A 19,890-nucleotide genomic window follows, 5' to 3' on the forward strand; every position below is an offset into this window, starting at 1 on the left:
TAATTACTACTGATATGTGATCGAGGTAGAAATGTTACATGTATGATTAGCAGGCAGAAATGTTACATGTATAACCTTTAAATGCTTCCTGTGCTTCAGTCTTTTAACCGCAGACTATTTTCACACATGACTTTATTTGGCGGAACCTTTACTGGGCCTCTAAAGGTAGTAACTCTTTAAAAGTAATGGGATAGTTCAGTGAAATAATGTATTCAGATATTTATTTCCTTACCACATAAGCAGTCTATGGACTGCTCTTAATCTCTTGTGGACAGCTTCACAAACACATTTGACCGTCTCTACCGGTCGCGCCACTCAAAAGCTAGCAATTTGAGCAGCGCAAATGTGGCCCTTTCACACCTCTACATACTCCACTCAAACGTATTCAACAGTGACCCTAGCGTTGAGCTCAGCGCAACTGTAAATTCGAATCACTGCGCACCACTGTAAAGGACATCACACTGCTTAGTACCACTTCCTGTTGATTCGGCACATACCGAGCTCGAACCCGGGTCCTCTGCTTTACAAACACACGTGACCGTCCTCCCTCAAGCGTCAATACACGTCGCACCACTCAAAATCCAGCAATTGAGCAGCACAAACATGGACAATTCCATATAGCTTAGTAGACCCCCTCCCTCTGCTTACAGGGCATAGACTCTTATGGGTTAAAAACCAATAGTTAAAAGTAATCTGCTGAGTTTCAGTAAGAAATGACAGGAGTCTTTAGTGCTGTAGGATGTAGGGGGGCGCTAGGGGACATCACTCACCAGGATTTTGGGGGTAGAGCGCATGGGCTCCTCCTCTTCGGGTACGATGCGGATGTAGAAGACAGCAGGGAAGATGAAGATGAGGCAGGGGGCAGACGTGGCACCTGAGGGAGGAGAGGACAAAGACACTCTGTAGCCACTGTGCCAAACAACAAGATCTACAGAACCATAGAATAACAAGAGCCCAAGTTAACAGCCAGGAAGTAGCCTACCGATGTCAGGAAAGTCACCAAAAAGTATCCTTTGTCTCGCTGACTGTCAGAATGACACCAACAGGCTTTATTGGCATGGAAAGTGTTAAACTTAGTGTTAAACACAACAGATTACTGTTCACCCAACAATACTCATGGAACTACTCAGAGTTAGGACAGTAAGGTGCTAAAACTACAAAATACATGTAAAGTGCATTATAATTCTTGATGAAATGATTGAACGTTTCAGTTGCTTCGATCACAAGACTTTATCATTTATAGTATGCATTCCTGAGGTGATTTAAGAGCTTTCCCCTAAAATGTCTCCAAATCTGTCACTGTAAGTACAGTATTATGGGCTGAGGATTTAATGCATAGGGAATCAAAGGGTCTAGGGTGAAATGAAAGTATGCATTTCTGAGGTGATTTAAGAGCTTTCCCCTAAAATGTCTCCAAATCTGTCACTGTAAGTACAGTATTATGGGCTGAGGAGTTAATGCATAGGGAATCAAAGGGTCTAGGGTGAAATGAAAGAGGCTATGATCATCACGCTGCGAGGACCCCCCCCCCCAGTTTACTAGTTTACTGTAAGGTAGCCGAGGGCAACTAGACCTCCGTCTGTCTGCACAATTATATTTCCTCTTAGCAAAGTCACAATGACAGTGCAGAAAGTTAGACAGCTTTATTCCAAAAAGGTTTGAATTAAAAGTATATTCCTGACGTTTAGTTACTAATTGTTTTTCATTTTGCCACAAATTTAAATGACACATAATATGTTAGATTAATCAATGTCTCACCTCATTAAACCACAAATCCTTAGTACCAAACATTATAATTTTTTACAAACCACCTAAATTCCTAAGCTTTTGCTCACAGGCAGGTGTGACCTTTTCCGTTCAATGAGGTCCAATTACAGGTAGCCTTGCGCCTAGAGGCATACATTCTAGAGATGTGCATTTTTAGAATTCCTACCGATGATGCCGAAGATGCCCAGGATGTTAGGGGCGAAGATGACCAGCATGTTGATGAGGGAGAGCAGGGTGACAGCGATGGCAATGTGGCGGGGCCAGTAGAACGTCTTGTTGGGGAAAAACAACTGCTGGATGGCTCTCCTTACCTGAGGAGACCACAGGGAGAAAAGCACAGTTACAACACTATTCTTATTCACAGACACACCCTTCCATCAAAGAGCAGAAAGCCACTGCTTTAATATGGTAATATGCTGTTTGTGACAGTGACATACATGTTAAGTATACATAGTATACATCTTTACTTCTAGACATACAAAGTTTAATTGAGCCAGACACAGTGTGTGATAAGAGGTAATACTCACAGGGAAGAGCACTATGGGGACGGTGAGTGTGACAGCGGTGAGCACAGCCAGACGGACACACAGGATCAAGGTGTCATATGGGTCCAGACGGCTGTAGGTGTGCAGCAGCTCTGACTCCACCTCACCTATAGGGGGCAGACACACAGAGGAGGGCTTATCGAAGCATCAATAACCACCAACTCCAGTAAGAGCAGAAAATGTATTACAAATTATATGCACCATATCATCATCACATCAATGTTTTTCCATCAGAAAGCATAAAAAGTCTGGCTTATATGTTACATGCTGCTCATCTATGTGCTCGGAGTCTTATATTGATATATACTACAGTAATATACTGCTATGATTGTGCTTATAACAATGTCATAGAGTAGAATCACTGGCATATTACAAAATGGTCTGATATGAGCAAAGGCCACCAGGTGGAGCAGTTACTTTATAATGATTCTCTACCACTATCTAAACTGCTGAAGCCACATGACCCATCATCTCATCTGAAACTAACTGATTTTATAACAGCTTCAGAAGCCAAAAAGAGCTTTGTCCGTACAAATGAATAGCAAATGTGAGAAGTGGCTTTGCTGTTAGCGAACTGAACTAGCCTGAAGCTTATGTAAAATGGGCCTGGGGGGTATGACATGGAGATGAGTGGGCCTCACCATAGAAGGTCAGGTATCCGAACAGAGCAGCCAGGAAGTACATGGTGTACATGACTACAATGGAGATGTTGGACACATGCTGCATCCTTTGCTTGGTAGGGCTGAAATCAGAGAATATTGGATGATGTGATGTCACACACGCTTACACACACACCACACACCAATATGCCCACAAAAAAAGGCCAGTTTGAGTTTTAGGGCATTTTTGATTGGTTTGGGAGTTAAATAAGATCCAAGACTCTTACAATGGAATATTATATTGTGACTGAACACATATCAGATTGATCTAAAGAGACAGATGTTATATTGGGCAGTAGGATGATTATTCAGATTATCACCAAGCTAGCCATGCGTATTTACACATGACATTACTGAGAATGCAAAGCAGTGTGCTATATGACACTGGCATATGAGTAGCCAAGCACAAAGTTGACATATTGATTTTCCTATCTGCAGGATGACTGAACTAAATTCAGGGTATAATAGTAAACAGCAACAATGTTGCATCCTGGGAAAGTGGGGCACCTACTTTTTGAGCTCGGTGTAGATGGGCAGGACCTCAGGGTGGCACACAAAGGCAAACGCCAGGATGGGGATGGTGTAGGCAGTCTGGGAAAAAAATAGAACACTGTGAAGTCACCATGGATACAGTGGCGCCAGCCCCAACCCTCTTACCACCAACCTAGCATTTACTCCCCATTAGGGCCTTGAAGCACACATCACACAGAGCAAATTCTTTCCTCTGATTAACTTGGACCTGGCTACTGACCAGCTTTTAGCCTGCTTAGGGATGCCTGGGCCGTAAGCTGAAAAGCAGGAGGGATTGGTCTAACTAGCCGGAGCGACTAGGGAAATCTCATGCATCTTTAGGGGATGCTGATAATAGGATTGTATATACTAGTCAATAATCTACCGCTAATTCCCTAGTGTATGACTGACTACACAAGACTACAACTATACTGTTACTAAGAGTACTTCATAATACGAATATTAAATACAATTGTATTTGTCACATGCGCCGAATGCAACAAGTGTAGACTGTACCGTGAAATGCTTACTTACGAGCCCTTTCCCAACAATGCAGTTAAAAAGCAAGCAAATTAACAAATAGATTAAAATAAAATAGTAACACAATAAAATAATACAATAAATTAACAATAACGAGGCTATATACAAGGAGTACCGGTACTGAGTCAGTGTACTGGGGTACAAGGTAGTTGGGGTGATTGAATGAGATAATATGTACATGTAGATTTGGTTAGGTGATTGATTTAAGTACTATGTACAGTTGAAGTCGGAAGTTTACATATACCTTAGCCAAATACATTTAAACTCAGTTCTTCACAATTACTGACATTTAATCCTAGTAAAAATTCCCTGTCTTAGATCAGTTAGGATCACCACTTTATTTTAAGAATGTGAAATGTCAGAATAATAGTAGAGAGAATGATGTATTTTCTGCTTTTATTTCTTTCATCACATTCCCAGTGGGTCAGAAGTTTGCATACACTCAATTAGTATTTGGTAGCATTGCCTTTAAATTGTATAACTTCGGTCAAACGTTTCGGGTAGCCTTCCACAAGCTTCCCACAATAAGTTGGGTGAATTTTGGCCCATTCCTCCTGACAGAGCTGGTGTAACTGATTCAGGTTTGTAGGCCTCCTTGCTCGCACACGCTTTTTCAGTTCTGGCCACACATTTTCTATAGGATTGAGGTCAGGGCTTTGTGATGGCCACTCAAATACATTTACATTTACATTTACGTCATTTAGCAGACACTCTTATCCAGAGCGACTTACAAATTGGTGCATTCACCTTATAGCCAGTGGGATAACCACTTTACAATATGTAAATACCTTGACTTTGTTGTCCTTAAGCCATTTTGCCACAACTTTGGAAGTATGCTTGGGGTCATTGTCCATTTGGAAGACCCATTTGTGACCAAGCTTTAACTTCCTGATTGATGTCTTGAGATGTTGCTTCAATATATCCACATAATTTTCCTTCCTCATGATGCCATCTATTTTGTGAAGTGCACAAGTCCCTCCTGTAGCAAAGCACCCCCACAGCATGATGCTGCCACCCCCGTGCTTCACGGTTGGGATGGTGTTCTTCGGCTTGCAAGCATGCCCATTTTTCCTCCAAACATAACGATGGTCATTATCGCCAAACAGTTCTATTTTTGTTTCATCAGACCAGAGGACATTTCTCCAAAAAGTACGATCTTTGTTCCCATGTGCAGTTGCAAATCGTAGTCTGGCTTTTTTATGGCGGTTTTGGAGCAGTGGCTTCTTCCTTGCTGAGCGGCCTTTCAGGTTATGTCGATATAGGACTCTTTTTACTGTGGATATAGATACTTTTGTACCTGTTTCCTCCAGCATCTTCACAAGATCCTTTGCTGTTGTTCTGGGATTGATTTGCACTTTTCGCACCAAAGTACGTTCATCTCTAGGAGACAGAACGAGTGTCCTTCCTGAGCGGTATGACGGCTGCGTGGTCCCATGGTGTCTATACTTGAAGACTATTATTTGTACAGATGAACGTCAGGCGCTTGGAAATTGCTCCCAAGGATGAACCAGACTTATAAGTGTTATAATCTGTCTGTAAACAATTGTTGGAAAAATTACTTGTGTCATGCACAAAGTAGCCAAAACTATAGTTTGTTAACAAGATATTTGTGGAGTGGTTGAAAAACGAGTTTTAATGACTCCAACCTAAGTGTATGTAAACTTCCTACTTCAACTGTACATGTAGGTAGGGGGTGAAAAGCAGTTGACGCTTTAAACCACTTCAATAGCCCTACACTGTAAAAAGAAAATCCTGTTGTTTTTACAGTAGCTTACCTGCACTCTTAGAAAATAGGGTTCCAAAAGGGTTCTTTGCGGAGGAATAGGGTTCTACCAAGAACCGTTTTGTTCAGAATAACCTTTTTTGAAGACAAGGGTTCTATGTAAGGCAAAGGGTTCTACTTAGAACCTTTAACATCCTAAGAACCGTTTTTGGAAGAAATGGTTCTTTGATGATTCTTTGGAAGGCAATAACTATTATTTGATAGGCAAAAAGGGTTCTACATAGAACCATATATAATATCTCCCAGCATGTTCTATTGCAGGGAGATTTTCAGAATTGTTTGTTTTACTATAATATCTGTGTTTTTGCATGTACATTGATTGGTTGATTAATATTATGCTACACAAAGGTAAACAACATACAGATTTCTAAACTGATCCATTCGGTTAATAATTGGATTTATTGCACCCATTACTGAGATGGCTGTTCCAGTTTAGATGATTGAGGTAGTCTCAGTGTTCAATCATATCTACCCTGGCAGTCATTCTGAATGCAGGTTGCGGGTGATTAACAATTCCACTTGTTGAATATCCTAACTCTGGCTGGATTCCAATACGAATTACACATCACTTTGCAAGCCAGCATAATGTGACTTGCAGGCCTGATGTGGTCTGTAAACCAGGAGATTCCTAAAACCACTGTGTTTGGGTATAACTAGGCACTCAAAGAAAGGCCAAATGATATATGTAATGTAGTGTCATAAATAATTAATAATTAAATTTGAAAGGCTAATAAGGCTGGTAGAACCCTTCATAGATGGTTCTAGGAAGAACCTTTAGATTATAAAATGGTTATTGGTAGAAACCTTCATAGAGGGTTCTAGGTAGAACCATATATAGGGGGTTCTTTGAAGAACTCTACATACATAGAGGGTTCTACCCAGCACCAAAAAGGGTTCCCCTATGAGGACAATCCGAAGAACCCTGTATGGTTCTACTTAGCACCACTTTTTCCTAATAGTGTGTATGTTACTTTTTTTTTTTTAAAGTACAGTATGTTACCGTAAATTCCAACGAAACTTTGGTTTAACAGCACATTACTGTAAAGTTTACAGTAATGTACTGTTAACCCAAAGTTTATTTGTAATTTACATAACTGGCTGCCAGCAAGGTACCGTAAAAACAACAGGATTGTTTTTACAGTGTAGCTGCAGAGTACTAGCTGCAGAGATTGTCATAGTCAGACATGAGAGAGACTGAGCCCCAGAAATGCCAGGCCTTTCTCATCAGGGCCATTTCCCCAGAGTTAGCCCACAGAGAGAGAACTGTTACAGTCTGTGATACAGTGCCAGAGAATGACGTGAGCCCCTGAGTGGTTCTACTCTCCAGTCAGACAGGAGCTGACATCTCAGTCTGGGAACACTGGGAGAACATTGGGAGGCTGAGCCCTAACCTTCACATGATGGATGATCCTATTACATCCTATTCAGACCTATTACTCTTTCTGGAGCACAAGGGTCTGATGAATGCATTGTGATTCAACAGAGTGGGATAGTTCATAGCGCCAACAGGCTAGTGTGTGATCAGTTTTTTCCATTGTCATTAGCAATATGCTAAATATTTTCTTGAATACCAGGGGTGGAAAGGATGGGCTGATGGAGTCGACTGTACAGGAACCCACCTGTGAGTTGAGGTTGACCATTTTGGGAACACAGGCTTGGTTGTAACCTGTGTCATTGGTAACAGCAGTCACAATGGCTGTGCTGTTAAAGGCAAAGTCCATAAAGGGACAGGGGGTATGGAACTTCTTATATATGACCTGCAGAGAGGAAAGAGGAGTTGGCTGGATGAGATGAGGAGCATGGAGGACATGGGCCTGCATACATAACAGCACAGTACACAAAACCAAAATTAGGTCAGACAAACACATACACACACACACACACAGACCAACGCGGTCTGAAACTGCAGGGTACAAAACTTGTCCACAGAAATCTGAGAGAGGAATATTAATGAGGTTGAACCTCAGATCACTGACTGATAGTGAGACTAAGCTAGGCGTAGTGATTGATTTGCTTTTTCTGCAAGAATGCCAAAACATGACGATTACTGCAGATATGAAGAATATAACTTATCATAACTTGAGATCTGTGCACATAACTCTGACATGTGCAAAAATCATCAATTCAAGTCAATGGAAATCCATTAAAGTCATTTGGACCATTATGAGAGCAATGCAACACGTGGAGGTCTATACAGTAGCTGAGTATGACAGTGCATACCGAGATGAGGAAGAAGACCATACAGGTGAGGGAGAAGCCACTGGTGTAGCCCAAGTACCCTGAAACAACACAGAGACACTTCATCAGAACTATTCACATCAGATATCACACTCTCACATCCTCTGGCAAACGGGGATGGGGCGTGGGAGGTTAGAATGACTCTCTTATTTCCCGCATGTTTAATATTTTCTCCCAATGCTAATTATAGGGAACACATACAAACATTCCCAGTTTCAAGACAATGTGTTTGGGCTTGAGATCATAAGTGTGTTTGTTCTTAGAGTGCCCAGAGGACTAGACTGAACAGGACTGGAGTACTGAGAGCTGCAGCTCATTACTGGGCTCCGGTAGCATGGACTCGCTCTCTTTCCTTTCTCTCTCTCTCCCTTTTTCTCTTGCTCTCTCTTCTCTCGGCTCAATTCTCTGTAGGAGAGAAACGCTTAATAAGAGGTCAAGATTTATCTCCCAGCCCCTCCATCCCTCTCTCTGCATCTCTCTCCCTCTCTCTACTCTGTCTTCCTCTCCCTCTCTCTCTCTCTGCATCTCTCTCCCTCTCTCTACTCTGTCTTCCTCTCTCTACTCTGTCTTCCTCTCCCTCTCTCTCTCTCATTCTCCCTGTCTATCTTATGTAATTGAATATGAGCCGTTTTTGCCAGTGCTACCCCAGTGAACGGGGCTTGCATGACGCTGGGTCTCTCTCACAGAGCATATAGGAGAAAAACACAGAGACAACAGAGAGGGAGATACTCTCACTCTCACTTGATGAAATCTGTGTAGACATTTCACTTTGTTAAACTAGAGAGCTCATTAAATGGAGCTGAAGCCAGGGTATTCTGAGCTGGGTATTTGTATATTTTCATAGGACTGCTGACAGTAACATTATCTCACATGACACGGCTATTTACTAAAGTCCATCCTAAAACAGTGGGGGATTGTTTGCCACTTAACACGAGAGAGAGAGAAAGGAGAGGGGGAGGAGAGGGGGATTGGGAAATAGTAGGTGGAAGAGAAGAGGAGAGGGGAAAGAGGAAAAATGAGACAAAGGTCACTGGTTCTAATAATTTCTTTCCCTGGAAGGGTTATGGGGAAACACAATGATGAAATGAAATGACTGTTCAAGCGGGATTTTTTTTCCTGCGTGAAAAAAGAGTAGGAATCTGTCATTTTACATCTACAAGTCGAAAATAAATTCTGAGAACCTTAATTTACAAAACATAACACAAATGTTACTTATGATAGATTATTAAATAATGATACTATTATTAAGGTTTTAATTAAGACAGTTAACAGAAACTCACCTAGCTGCTTCATCAAAGCCAGAGGCAGGATGACACTGATGGACACCATGATGACCAGGTAGTTCCCATTCAGGAACCACTCACTGGAGAGAGAAATGGGGAAGAGAAAGAGAAAGAGGGAGGAGAGAAAGAGAGAGAGATATTTATGATATTTATGTAACTAATTTATTACATCTTTAGTCCTTATTTGTAAGGGAAATGTTAAATGTCTCTGTTTTATTAAATGGCAAGAGGAGAAATTCTTAACAGTAAAGCAAGCCGCCAGGGATGGTGATGACCCATCATCCCATCAACTCATCATCATCCATCAACTCATCACCTCTTTACAGCCAGCAGTAGGACTGACTGACTTACCCCCTGAGGAACTGGGAGTGTTCCCTCAATGACACACATCTACACGTCTTTCCAGAACCGTTAGACATTTAACCCAGGTGGTGCTGGTATGAGAGGGACAGCACTGTGTTAAAGCTCTTAATAAGCCTGCCTGCTACTCCTCGTTCTACTAAGACCCACATCAAACGGAGCTCTCCAAGCAATCCGTTTAAAAGCACACAGACAGCACACTCAACAACAGGCTCTGTCAAATCTGTCACACTTACACATTACCACACTCCACATTAACAAGAGAGCTTCTGAGAGGGAGAGAGAGAAAGAGAGAGTTTGCGTGCATACGTGAGTGTGTTTGAGACAGAGAAAGAGAAAGAGAGCCAAACTAGAGAGCTTAGCCAAGTGGGCCACAGTGATATTCTTCCTCACCAGTCCTCCTTTCGTCCGCCTCCCCTAGGTCTCTAGTGACCACTGGCTGGTCTGGAGGGTGAGAACATGGGGTCAAGGCCCCGTCTGAGGCGGCAGTGTCTGGGAAGTAACTAGGGTGCGGACACACCATGCCCTAAGCATACTGGAGCAGACCACTCATATAGTCTACTACACCCAAGGTGTTGATGCATAGAGAGTCTGATAACAAGTGAAATAAGCCAATGTATGACACATGGAATCCATTGCATTAATAATATTACTAACTATTTTATTCTCTTTAACTCTGCATTGTTGGAAAAGGACCCATAAGTAAGCATTTCCCTGTCAGTCTACACCTGTTGTTTACGAAACATGTGACCAATAAACATTTTAGTTGATTTGATTTGATTTTGGATATACGGTGCATTCGGAAAGTACTCAGACCCCTTCACTTTTTCCATATTTTGTAACGTTACAGCCTTATTCTAAAATGGATGAAATATTTTTTTCCCCTCATCAATCTACACAAAATACCCTATAATGACAAAGCGAAAACAGGTTTTTAGAAATGTTAGCAAATTTATTAAAAACAAAAAACAGTAATACCTTATTTTCATAAATATTCAGACCCTTTGCTATGAGACTTGAAATTGAGCTCAGGTGCATCCTGTTTCCATCGATCATCCTTGAGATGCTTCTACAACTTGATTGGAGAACACCTGTGGTAAATTCAATTGATTGGACATGATTTGGAAAGACACACACCTGTCTATATAAGGTCCCACAGTTGACAGTGCATGTCAGAGCAAAAACCAAACCATGAGGTCGAAGGAATTGTCCGTAGAGCTCCGAGACAGGATTGTGTCAAGGCACAGATCTGGGGAAGGGTACCAAAACATTTCTGCAGCATTGAAGATCCCCAAGAACACAGTGGCCTCCATCATTCTAAAAATGGAAGAGGTTTGGAACCACCAAGAGCTGGCCGCCCGGCCAAACTGAGCAATCGGGGGAGAAAGGCCTTGGTCAGGGAGGTGACCAAGAACCCGATGGTCACTCTGACAGAGCTCCAGAGTTCCTCTGCGGAGATGGGAGAACCTTCCAGACGGACAACCATCTCTGCAGCACTCCACCAATCAGGCCTTTATAGTAGAGTGGCCAGAGGGAAGCCACTCCTCAGTAAAAGGCACGACAGCCTGCTTGGAGATTGCCAAAATGCACCAGAAGGACTCTCAGACCATGAGAAAAAATATTCTCTGGTCTGATGAAACCAAGATTGAACTCTTTGGCCTGAATGCCAAGCGTCACATCTGGAGGAAACCAGGCACCGCTCATCACCTGGCCAATACCATCCCTATGGTGAAGCATGGTGGTGGTAGCATCATGCTGTGGGGAAGTTCTTCAGCGGCAGGGACTGGGAGACTAGTCAGGATCGATGGAAAGATGAACAGAGAAAAGTACAGAGAGATCCTTGATGAAAACCTGCTCCAGAGCACTCCAGAGCCTGGACTTGAACCCGATCGAACATCTCTGGAGGGACCTGAAAATAGCTGTGCAGCGACGCACCCCATCCAAACTGACAGAGCTTGAGAGAATCTGCAGAGAAGAATGGGAGAAACTCCCCAAATATAGATGTGTCAAGCTTGTAGCGTTATATCCAAGAACACTCGAGGCTGTAATCGCTGCCAAAAGTGCTTCAACAAAGTACTGAGTAAAGGGTCTGAATAGTTATGTAAATGTCATATTTCCATTTTTTTTTTTTTATACATTTGCAAAAATGTCTAAAAACCTGTTTTTGCTTTGTCATTATGGGGTATTGTGTGTAGATTGATGAGGGAAAAACACTTTTGAATCAATTTTAGAATAAGGCTGTAACGTAACAAAATGTGGAAAAAGTGAAGGGTCTGAATACTTTCCGAATGCACTGTACTAACCAAATCCACAAAATGTTCCTCCCACGCTGAACATGGGTTTAGTAGCTATTTTGGGATTGAGATTTTTGGAGGTTAAATGTATGTTTTCTCTATGGCAGAGAAATCCAGCATCTGTATTCTAGAGTTGTAACCTGTGAGAGTGGTCCATTTATTGTGCCTTCAGTGTGCCCACTAGAGCTGCCTCACCTACACCCCAGCCAACCATCTGGCCCGGTGACACAGTCACACATCATCATAGAGAGGGGCAGAGAGGACTGACCTTCCAAACCATAGAGGACACATACACACACTCATGCATGCGCAAAAACACCACTGCAGATTCAGACACAAACATCAACAACAACATACTCACACAAACAAACCCTCAATCCACAAATCAACACTCTAGGCAAACAGCAGATATCTGATAGCCTGGCTGGTCATACACACACGCACGCACACACACACACACACATGCACGCGCATACACATACACACACCCAGCCTTGGGTGGTGATTCTCTGGACAACTCACACACACTATGTCGTTCAGACTGAGAAGATAAGATGTTCTGTGTAGCTGTAAAACACCTCCTGGACATCATTCAGTTCAGTCTGCATCATAAACACACAGACAGCTGGCCATAACACGCCAACACAAGCCAAGCAGGCATCATATACCAAACAGCAACATGCTCCTCAGCCTCTTCCAGAGTAATAGCCATTGTCTCTGTACTATCAGGCCACCTGCTCTGGTCTACATAGTGTTATCCTCTGGTTTACATTTCAGCTGTGGAGCCTGGCTGTGTAATGATGTGTGCCTGTATCAGTGTGCCCTCTTCTCCCAGGGTCGTTCTCACAAACAGCTGTTCTCAGGCCAGCTGCTTGGCATGGTGACACGAAGGGCTGCAGGCCTCCCAGTGCCAGTTGGCACCACATAATTAGATTGGCTCAACCTGAGAGGAGGTTTCTTCTTCTTTGGTGATTTAACACTGGCTCAGGATCACTGGAGGAATTCACATGCTGTTGGATCATATCTCCTTCTGCTGAACATTAATGTCCTTCCATCCAACTGGATGAAAACACAGCTAGTCACCTCTCCCTGCCTGCCGGATACTTTCAGAACTGTTTCAGAACAGTGGCCTCCATATCTAATATATAATATAATATAATATATATATCTACACTATATATACAAAAGTATATGGACACCCTTTCAAATTAGTGGATTCTGCTATTTCAGCCACACCCATTGTTGACAGGTGTATAAAATCGAGCACACAGCCATGCAACCTCCACAGGGAAACATTGGCAGTAGAATAGCCTTACTGAAGAGCTCAGTGACTTTCAACGTGGCACCGTCATAGGACGCCACCTTTCCAACAAGTCAGTTCGTCAAATGTCTGCCCTGCTAGAGCTGCAACGGTCAACTGTAAGTGCTGTTATTGTGAAGTGGAAACATCTAGGAGCAACAACGGCTCAGCCGCGAAGTGGTAGGCCACACAAGATAAAAGAACAGGACTGCCGAGGTCTGAAGCGCATAGCGCGTAAAAATCGCCTGTCCTGTCCACTCACTACGGAGTTCCAAACTGCCTCTGGAAGCAACGTCAGCACAAGAACGGTTCGTCGGGAGCTTCATGAAATGGGTTTCATGGCCGAGCAGCCGCACACCAGCCTAAGATCACCATGCGCAATGCCAAGCGTTGGCTGGAGTGGTGTAAAGCTCGCCGCTATTGGCCTCTGGAGCAGTGGAAACACGTTCTCAGGAGTGATTAATCTTGCTTCACCATCTGGCAGTCCGACGGAAGAATCTGGGTTTGGCGGATGCCAGGAAAACACTACCTGCCCCAATGCATAGTCAACTGTAAAGTTTGGTGGATGAGGAATAATGGTCTGGGGCTGGTTTTCATGGTTTGGGCTAGGGCCCTTAATTCCAGTGAAGGGAAATATTAACGCGACAGCATACAATGACATTCTAGACGATTCTGTGCTTCCAACTTTGTGGAAACAGTTTAAGGAAGGCCCTTTCCAGTTTCAGCATGACAATGCCCCCGTGCACAAAGCGAGGTCCATACAGAAATGGTTTGTCGAGATCGGTGTGGAAGAACTTGACTGGCCTGCACAGAGCGCTGACCTCAACCCCATCGAACACATTTGGGATGAATTGGAACACCGACTGCGAGCCAGGCCTAATCGCCCTACATCAGTGCCCGACCTCACTAATGCTCTTGTGGCTGAATGGAAGCAAGTCCCCGCAGCAATGTTTCAACATCTAGTGGAAAGCCTTCCCATAAGAGTGGAGACTGTTATAGCAGCAAATGGGGGACCAACTCTATATTAATGCCATGATTTTGGAATGAGATGTTCGACAAGCAGGTGTCCACATACTTTTGGTCATGTAGTGTATGTTACTTTTGAAATATTTGTGATAAGTAAAGAACATGCAGTATGTTACTCACCCTGATGGCTTGTCAACCCCCAGGAAGGCCTGGATGACCAGAGGGAACTCATACTTCACGATATACAGGTAACTGGACATAGCTGTGGGAGGGACACACAAAGACACACAGCTTTTAGTAATAGGATCACACACATACACTGTATACAGACATGGACAGGCACGCACACGCACACACTCATACTTATACACACACAGTATACAACACAGTATACAACACAGTATACAACACAGTATACACACAGTATACACACACAGTATACACACACAGTATACACACACAGTATACAACACAGTATACACACAGTATACACACACAGTATACACACACAGTATACACACACAGTATACACACAGTATACACACACAGTATACACACACAGTATACATACATACAAGCATGCAGGCACGCACGCACGCACGCACACATGCACACACACCCAGATACATACTCAATCCTAGTGCAGGTTGTGCATATTAACCTGGACAACAAATATCACGAAGTGAGACACTCATATTCCAGCAAATCTAAATATATCCTAAAACACACAATGACGAATGACATAAACACACACACACACGTTTTATCCCTTTCAGATTTAAGTGTGTAATACTTTGATGTTGTGCTGATAAATCCCCTTTAGAAAACAATAGAAAACATAATGAAAACAGTGTTCGGTCTCTCTGGCAATCTCTGTTTAACACTAGTTAAAGGGTAGGAAGCAGGAGTTTTTACTCACCAAAGTAACAACACAGTGTGGTCAAAGACTTAGTAACTTAGTTGTAGTCACGATCTGGTTACCTACAACTCCAAAAATAGTTTTGTTTTTATTTTATTTTATATTTATTAACTTATTTTCTGATGTCTTTCGGAATTACCCTCGATGGACTATTGTCAGTGTCATTCAGAGTACCTACTCTGTGCTACTGAGTTTGTATGCTAGCTAGCTCGCTAGCTCAATTCACTATCAAAGCTGTAGATTAGCCACCTAGGTGTTGATAGCCACTGGCTGACTCATGCAGTGCTAAAATAGCAAGCTGGTAGGGCTACATTTAGCAGGCTAGTTGGCTAGTAACCTTGCAAGCTGATTTGTAACAGTAAAAGTATTTGCTTGTAAGTTGGCTGAAAATGTAATTGAAACCAGTAGTCATGAGTGCACACGATTTGGCTAAATTAGAATTTATACATTTGAAGATATTACTGTCGGAGTTTACGTTATAGGGAATAGGCTGGCTGGCCGTGTCCTTTTTATGACGTGTCACCCCTCAGTGTGCCTTGCCTTTTTGAGTGAATTGTAGAGTTACCACCCATGACTGTATTTGTTATTGACAGAGACATGGTTGTTGAATTCATTCATTTTCAGTCCTGTGGAGTTCACCAAGTGAGTTCGTACTGTAGGTGAATGTTATCATTAAAATTAAATGGCTTATGACAATACATTACACATACAGTATATCATAAGGCCTTACTTTGACTGCCAAGTTATACCCTAACACAGTGGTGTTAGGAACCTCCTGGTTTACAGGCCACATCAGGCCTGCAAGTCACATTATGCTGGCTTGCAGTGATGTGGAATTCCTATTGGAATCCATCCAGAGTAAGGACATCCAACAGTTGAACATTTTATTCAACTGCAACCTGCTTTCACAATGACTGTCAGGTTTAGGAACATTGATAAAGGAGACTACCTAAACCATTTAAGCTGGAACAACCATTTCAGTAATGGGAGCAATAAATCTGACTAACTGATTGGATTAGTTTAGGAAAATGTATGTAATCAATCAATGTACATGCAAAAATGCAGATATTAAAAACAATCTTTAAAAAATCTAGCTGCAGTAGAGCATGCTGGGAAATATGATAACGATGGGTCTGAGTTTGATGGGAATGTTTTACTTTCCACAGAGTAAAACTGACACAATCACACTCTTACACTCAACACTGGTTAAGAACACCAACACTGGGGTTATTTTACACCACTGAGTGTTAATTTCACGTTTAGAGAGTTATCAACAATAGAAATGTTACACTGAAAAATCAACACTAGGTAACACTGGCCAATTTGCTGTGTGCCTGGTCTTGCCTGCATCCCATCATACAGACTCAGAATCCCCTCATCTTCCCAATATACACATCAGGGAGAGAAAACAGAAGAATAGAGATACAGTATGTAGGCACTAGGAAGAGAAAGGAGCAATGCTAATTGGCCATAGAGCTAGGCTGCTCTCAGGGTATCCATTGGCAAGGACATATCACAGTTTTCAAACCCAGAGGCGCAACATCGCAATACTTCCAGGAACGTGTCGCGAAGCAGACTTGACAGACCAGACCGGGGTTTGGGATTTGACAAGTCAATCAGAGAAGTGAAAAATGTATGTTTAGTTGTTATTTTCTCAAATTGTAAAGGCAAAACCTAGATTTGAGCCAATGTCCTGTCATTACTACAACCTTGACAAACTGACACGTTTTCATTTTTGTCAAAAACAAAGGAGTGCCTTTAATTTGACGCCTGCACATGTGCAGTTCGGAGCAACACAACCATTAGACCCGATGACGTGTTTCTATGCAAGTGCTATGCTAGCAGTGTGTGTGTGTGTGTGTGTGTGTGTGTGTGTGTGTGTGTGTGTGTGTGTGTGTGTGTGTGTGTGAGCCTTCACCTCCGATGTTTTGCAGTGTGATGGCGATGCCGGCGGCCATCTTGCCTGGCGTTCCAAACGCCCTTTGGCCCAGCTGCTCATACGCCCGGATGCCTGAGTCACAGTCACCAAGCACATTAACATAGAGTACTGTACTGCCGCATAGAGCATGCAGAAAAGCCATGCTATTAAAGCATAGTAGAATGTAGGGCACTGGGGAGGGGGCTGTGAATTCAAAGTGATTAGTGTAATTAAAAATATGCTAAAGAGAAGAAGCAACCTGTAAGCCTGTGGGATGTTATCATGACATTAATCTTCCTGACATGGCCTGTAGTGGTTGACTGTATGGTCTGTATGGTCTCCAATAAGGTTTTGCTCATGGTCTGAAGATTACATACCCACAATGCCAGAGGACTTGAGGAGCAAGTGGATGGAGTAAGATGAGAGGACAGCCACTACTGTCAGGAGCACCCTGCAGAGGAGAGGAGGAGAGAGCATTATCATCACCATCATCATCCTCATCCTCATCATCACCATCATCATATCATCACCACCTTCATCATCAACACCATCATTGTCATAATAATCATAATCACCATCATCATCTTTATCTTCATCATCATCATCATCCTCATCCTTATTGAACTTGATGACCAGCCTGCAGTACGTTCTGGTGCATTATGACAGTAACAGCTGTCCTAGTCCATGGCTCTATAGATGACCATGTAAACCATTGATTCAGCTGGATGTACAGCTGGGTGTTGGGTTATGGGGTCTTGGGTTATGGGGTGCGTTCATAATAAGCAACCCACTGACTCAGGTTCACCCAGGGTTAGCCTCATACAGAGCTTCAGCCTTACAAAGCCTCAGTTTCGCTGGCTGCATTATCTGCAAATATTTCCTCCATTCCCCCACCACGAGAAATAACCACAAGGACATGAAGGGCGCTATTTAAAGGGAGAAATATTTACAAGGTAATGCTGACATTGGCGAGCTGAGGAAAAACCACAGAGTTAACAAAGAGGGAAAGTACAAGACTCTCTGGTCCAAGATCTCCCCAAATACTGCTCCAGCCCCCAGCGGCCAACATCTGGCCAAACAGACCAATCTGGACAGACGGAACACAGAAACCTGATCTTTCTGCTCACTTCCCAGAGCATCTCCTCCTCCTCTCCTACTCCAAATTGTTTCCTCTCTATCGAATTTCTTTCTAATTGTTACTCTTGGCAACTGGAGCTGAGCTTGCTTCGGAGTGGCCAAGCACGTCTTTCACCTCGACATCAACTCTGCGCCGTTTCACATGGTTCTGTGTCTAGGGCGGCGTGGTGTAAGAATGCAGTACAGGCTGATTTGTGGTGGAGGAGAAGTCAGCCGGTGCAGTGGTGGGAACAGTGGGACAGACGGGCAGGCAGGCAGACAGACATATGCTCTGTGTGCTGTTCAACTCAACTCAACTCTCCCCCACTGCATTCCTGCCAGGGCCAGTGCCAAAGCCCATGCCAGCGCTCGGCTGAGACCTATGATCTGTGCCAACTATGATCTGAAACGTTAGACCACTACTACGGATCAAAAAAGCTCCAATGCAAGTCGTGGTATAGCTCTAGCATGTGATGTGTCTGACTGTGGGTGGCGAGGTAGCTCTGCAATGCAACCTTATTAATGCTATAGCTCTCATGATGAGGTACTACTGCCATGTGTCCTAACCTCACTGCAGTCCTCATGTAAAACATTCAGTTAATGTATACCTAGCTAGCACATAATGTTCTGAGAACCATATGTTTCTTAGAGCTTGGTGAGAGCGTGGTTGTCCTATGGTTATTTTGCATACAACCTTCCCACAACATTCTGGGAATGGTGCGGGATAGTTGCTTGGCTTTGGAACATTCTCAGCACACACATTTAAGGAACTTGACAAAATAGCGTTATTTTCTTGGTCTTTCATTACTTTAACAGAACTTTTCCTAAAAAGTTACTTGGTTACATTTAATAACATTTTTGGTCATGTTCTAGGAACATTCTACAACTAGTTCAGAGAATGTTAAGAAACAACGTTCTCCGGTGGGAATTTCAGTACTTCAGCATAACATTTCCTACAGGTTTCCTCATGGTTCTATTTAAAGTCATGTTCACAGAACGTTCAGAGCACATTAAGAAACAACGTTCTTCTGTGGGAATTTCAGTACTTCAGCATAATGTTTCCACCAGGTTTCCTCATGGTTCTATTTAAAGTAATGTTCTCAAATTGTTCAGAGAACGTTAAGAAACAACATTCTTCAGTGGGAATTTCAATGCTTCAGCGTAACGTTTCCTACAGGTTTCCTCATGGTTCTATTCAAAGTAATGTTCTCAGAATGTTCAGAGAACATTAAGAAACAACATTCTTTTGTGGGAATTTCAGTACTTCAGCATAATGTTTACTGCAGGTTTCTTAATGGTTTTATTTAAAGTCATGTTCTCAGAACATTAAGAAAACGTTGCATAAAAAACACAAGAAAACAATTGGTAACGTTCAAAGAGTATAAAAACACTACAGGGGATATTGGCTCAGGCTCACCATGCTGGTTTAAGGTTTAATTAGCAACGGTCATCGAAATTGTTAAAAGGTTTTAAAAACAATTTGAATAAATGCAATATATTTTGTTCATATTTTGTGTTAAAATAAAGAAAATGAGACCGTCACCCGAGTGGCATCACAGTGCTTGAGGCATCACTACAGAACCGGGTTCGATCCCAGGCTGTGTCGCAGCCAGCCGCAACGGGGAGACCCATGAGGCGGCACACAATTGTCCCAGCGTCGTCCTAGTTAGGGGAGGATTTGGCCAGCTGGGA

The 19,890-nt window shown here is 42.8% G+C and overlaps 1 protein-coding gene across 1 annotated transcript in view; it reads right to left on the minus strand.

Moving 5' to 3' along the window:
- The window catches only part of LOC311138135 (sodium-coupled neutral amino acid transporter 3-like), a gene marked incomplete at both ends in the record, with an annotated part of 35,892 nt that overhangs the window by 1,005 nt on the left and 14,997 nt on the right, over positions 1 to 19,890 (minus strand). The window contains 11 exons of the mRNA XM_084172802.1: positions 771 to 874; positions 1,934 to 2,078; positions 2,295 to 2,419; positions 2,954 to 3,054; positions 3,483 to 3,562; positions 7,424 to 7,561; positions 8,025 to 8,083; positions 9,323 to 9,405; positions 14,426 to 14,507; positions 17,083 to 17,175; positions 17,460 to 17,533. Of these exons, the coding sequence (XP_084028928.1) occupies positions 771 to 874; positions 1,934 to 2,078; positions 2,295 to 2,419; positions 2,954 to 3,054; positions 3,483 to 3,562; positions 7,424 to 7,561; positions 8,025 to 8,083; positions 9,323 to 9,405; positions 14,426 to 14,507; positions 17,083 to 17,175; positions 17,460 to 17,533 (1,084 nt within the window). The remainder of the gene's footprint in view (positions 1 to 770; positions 875 to 1,933; positions 2,079 to 2,294; positions 2,420 to 2,953; positions 3,055 to 3,482; positions 3,563 to 7,423; positions 7,562 to 8,024; positions 8,084 to 9,322; positions 9,406 to 14,425; positions 14,508 to 17,082; positions 17,176 to 17,459; positions 17,534 to 19,890) is intronic.

The sequence above is a fragment of the Coregonus lavaretus genome (assembly GCF_964263955.1).
Source record: "Coregonus lavaretus genome assembly, chromosome: 12".
Classification (NCBI taxonomy): Eukaryota; Metazoa; Chordata; class Actinopteri; order Salmoniformes; family Salmonidae; genus Coregonus; species Coregonus lavaretus.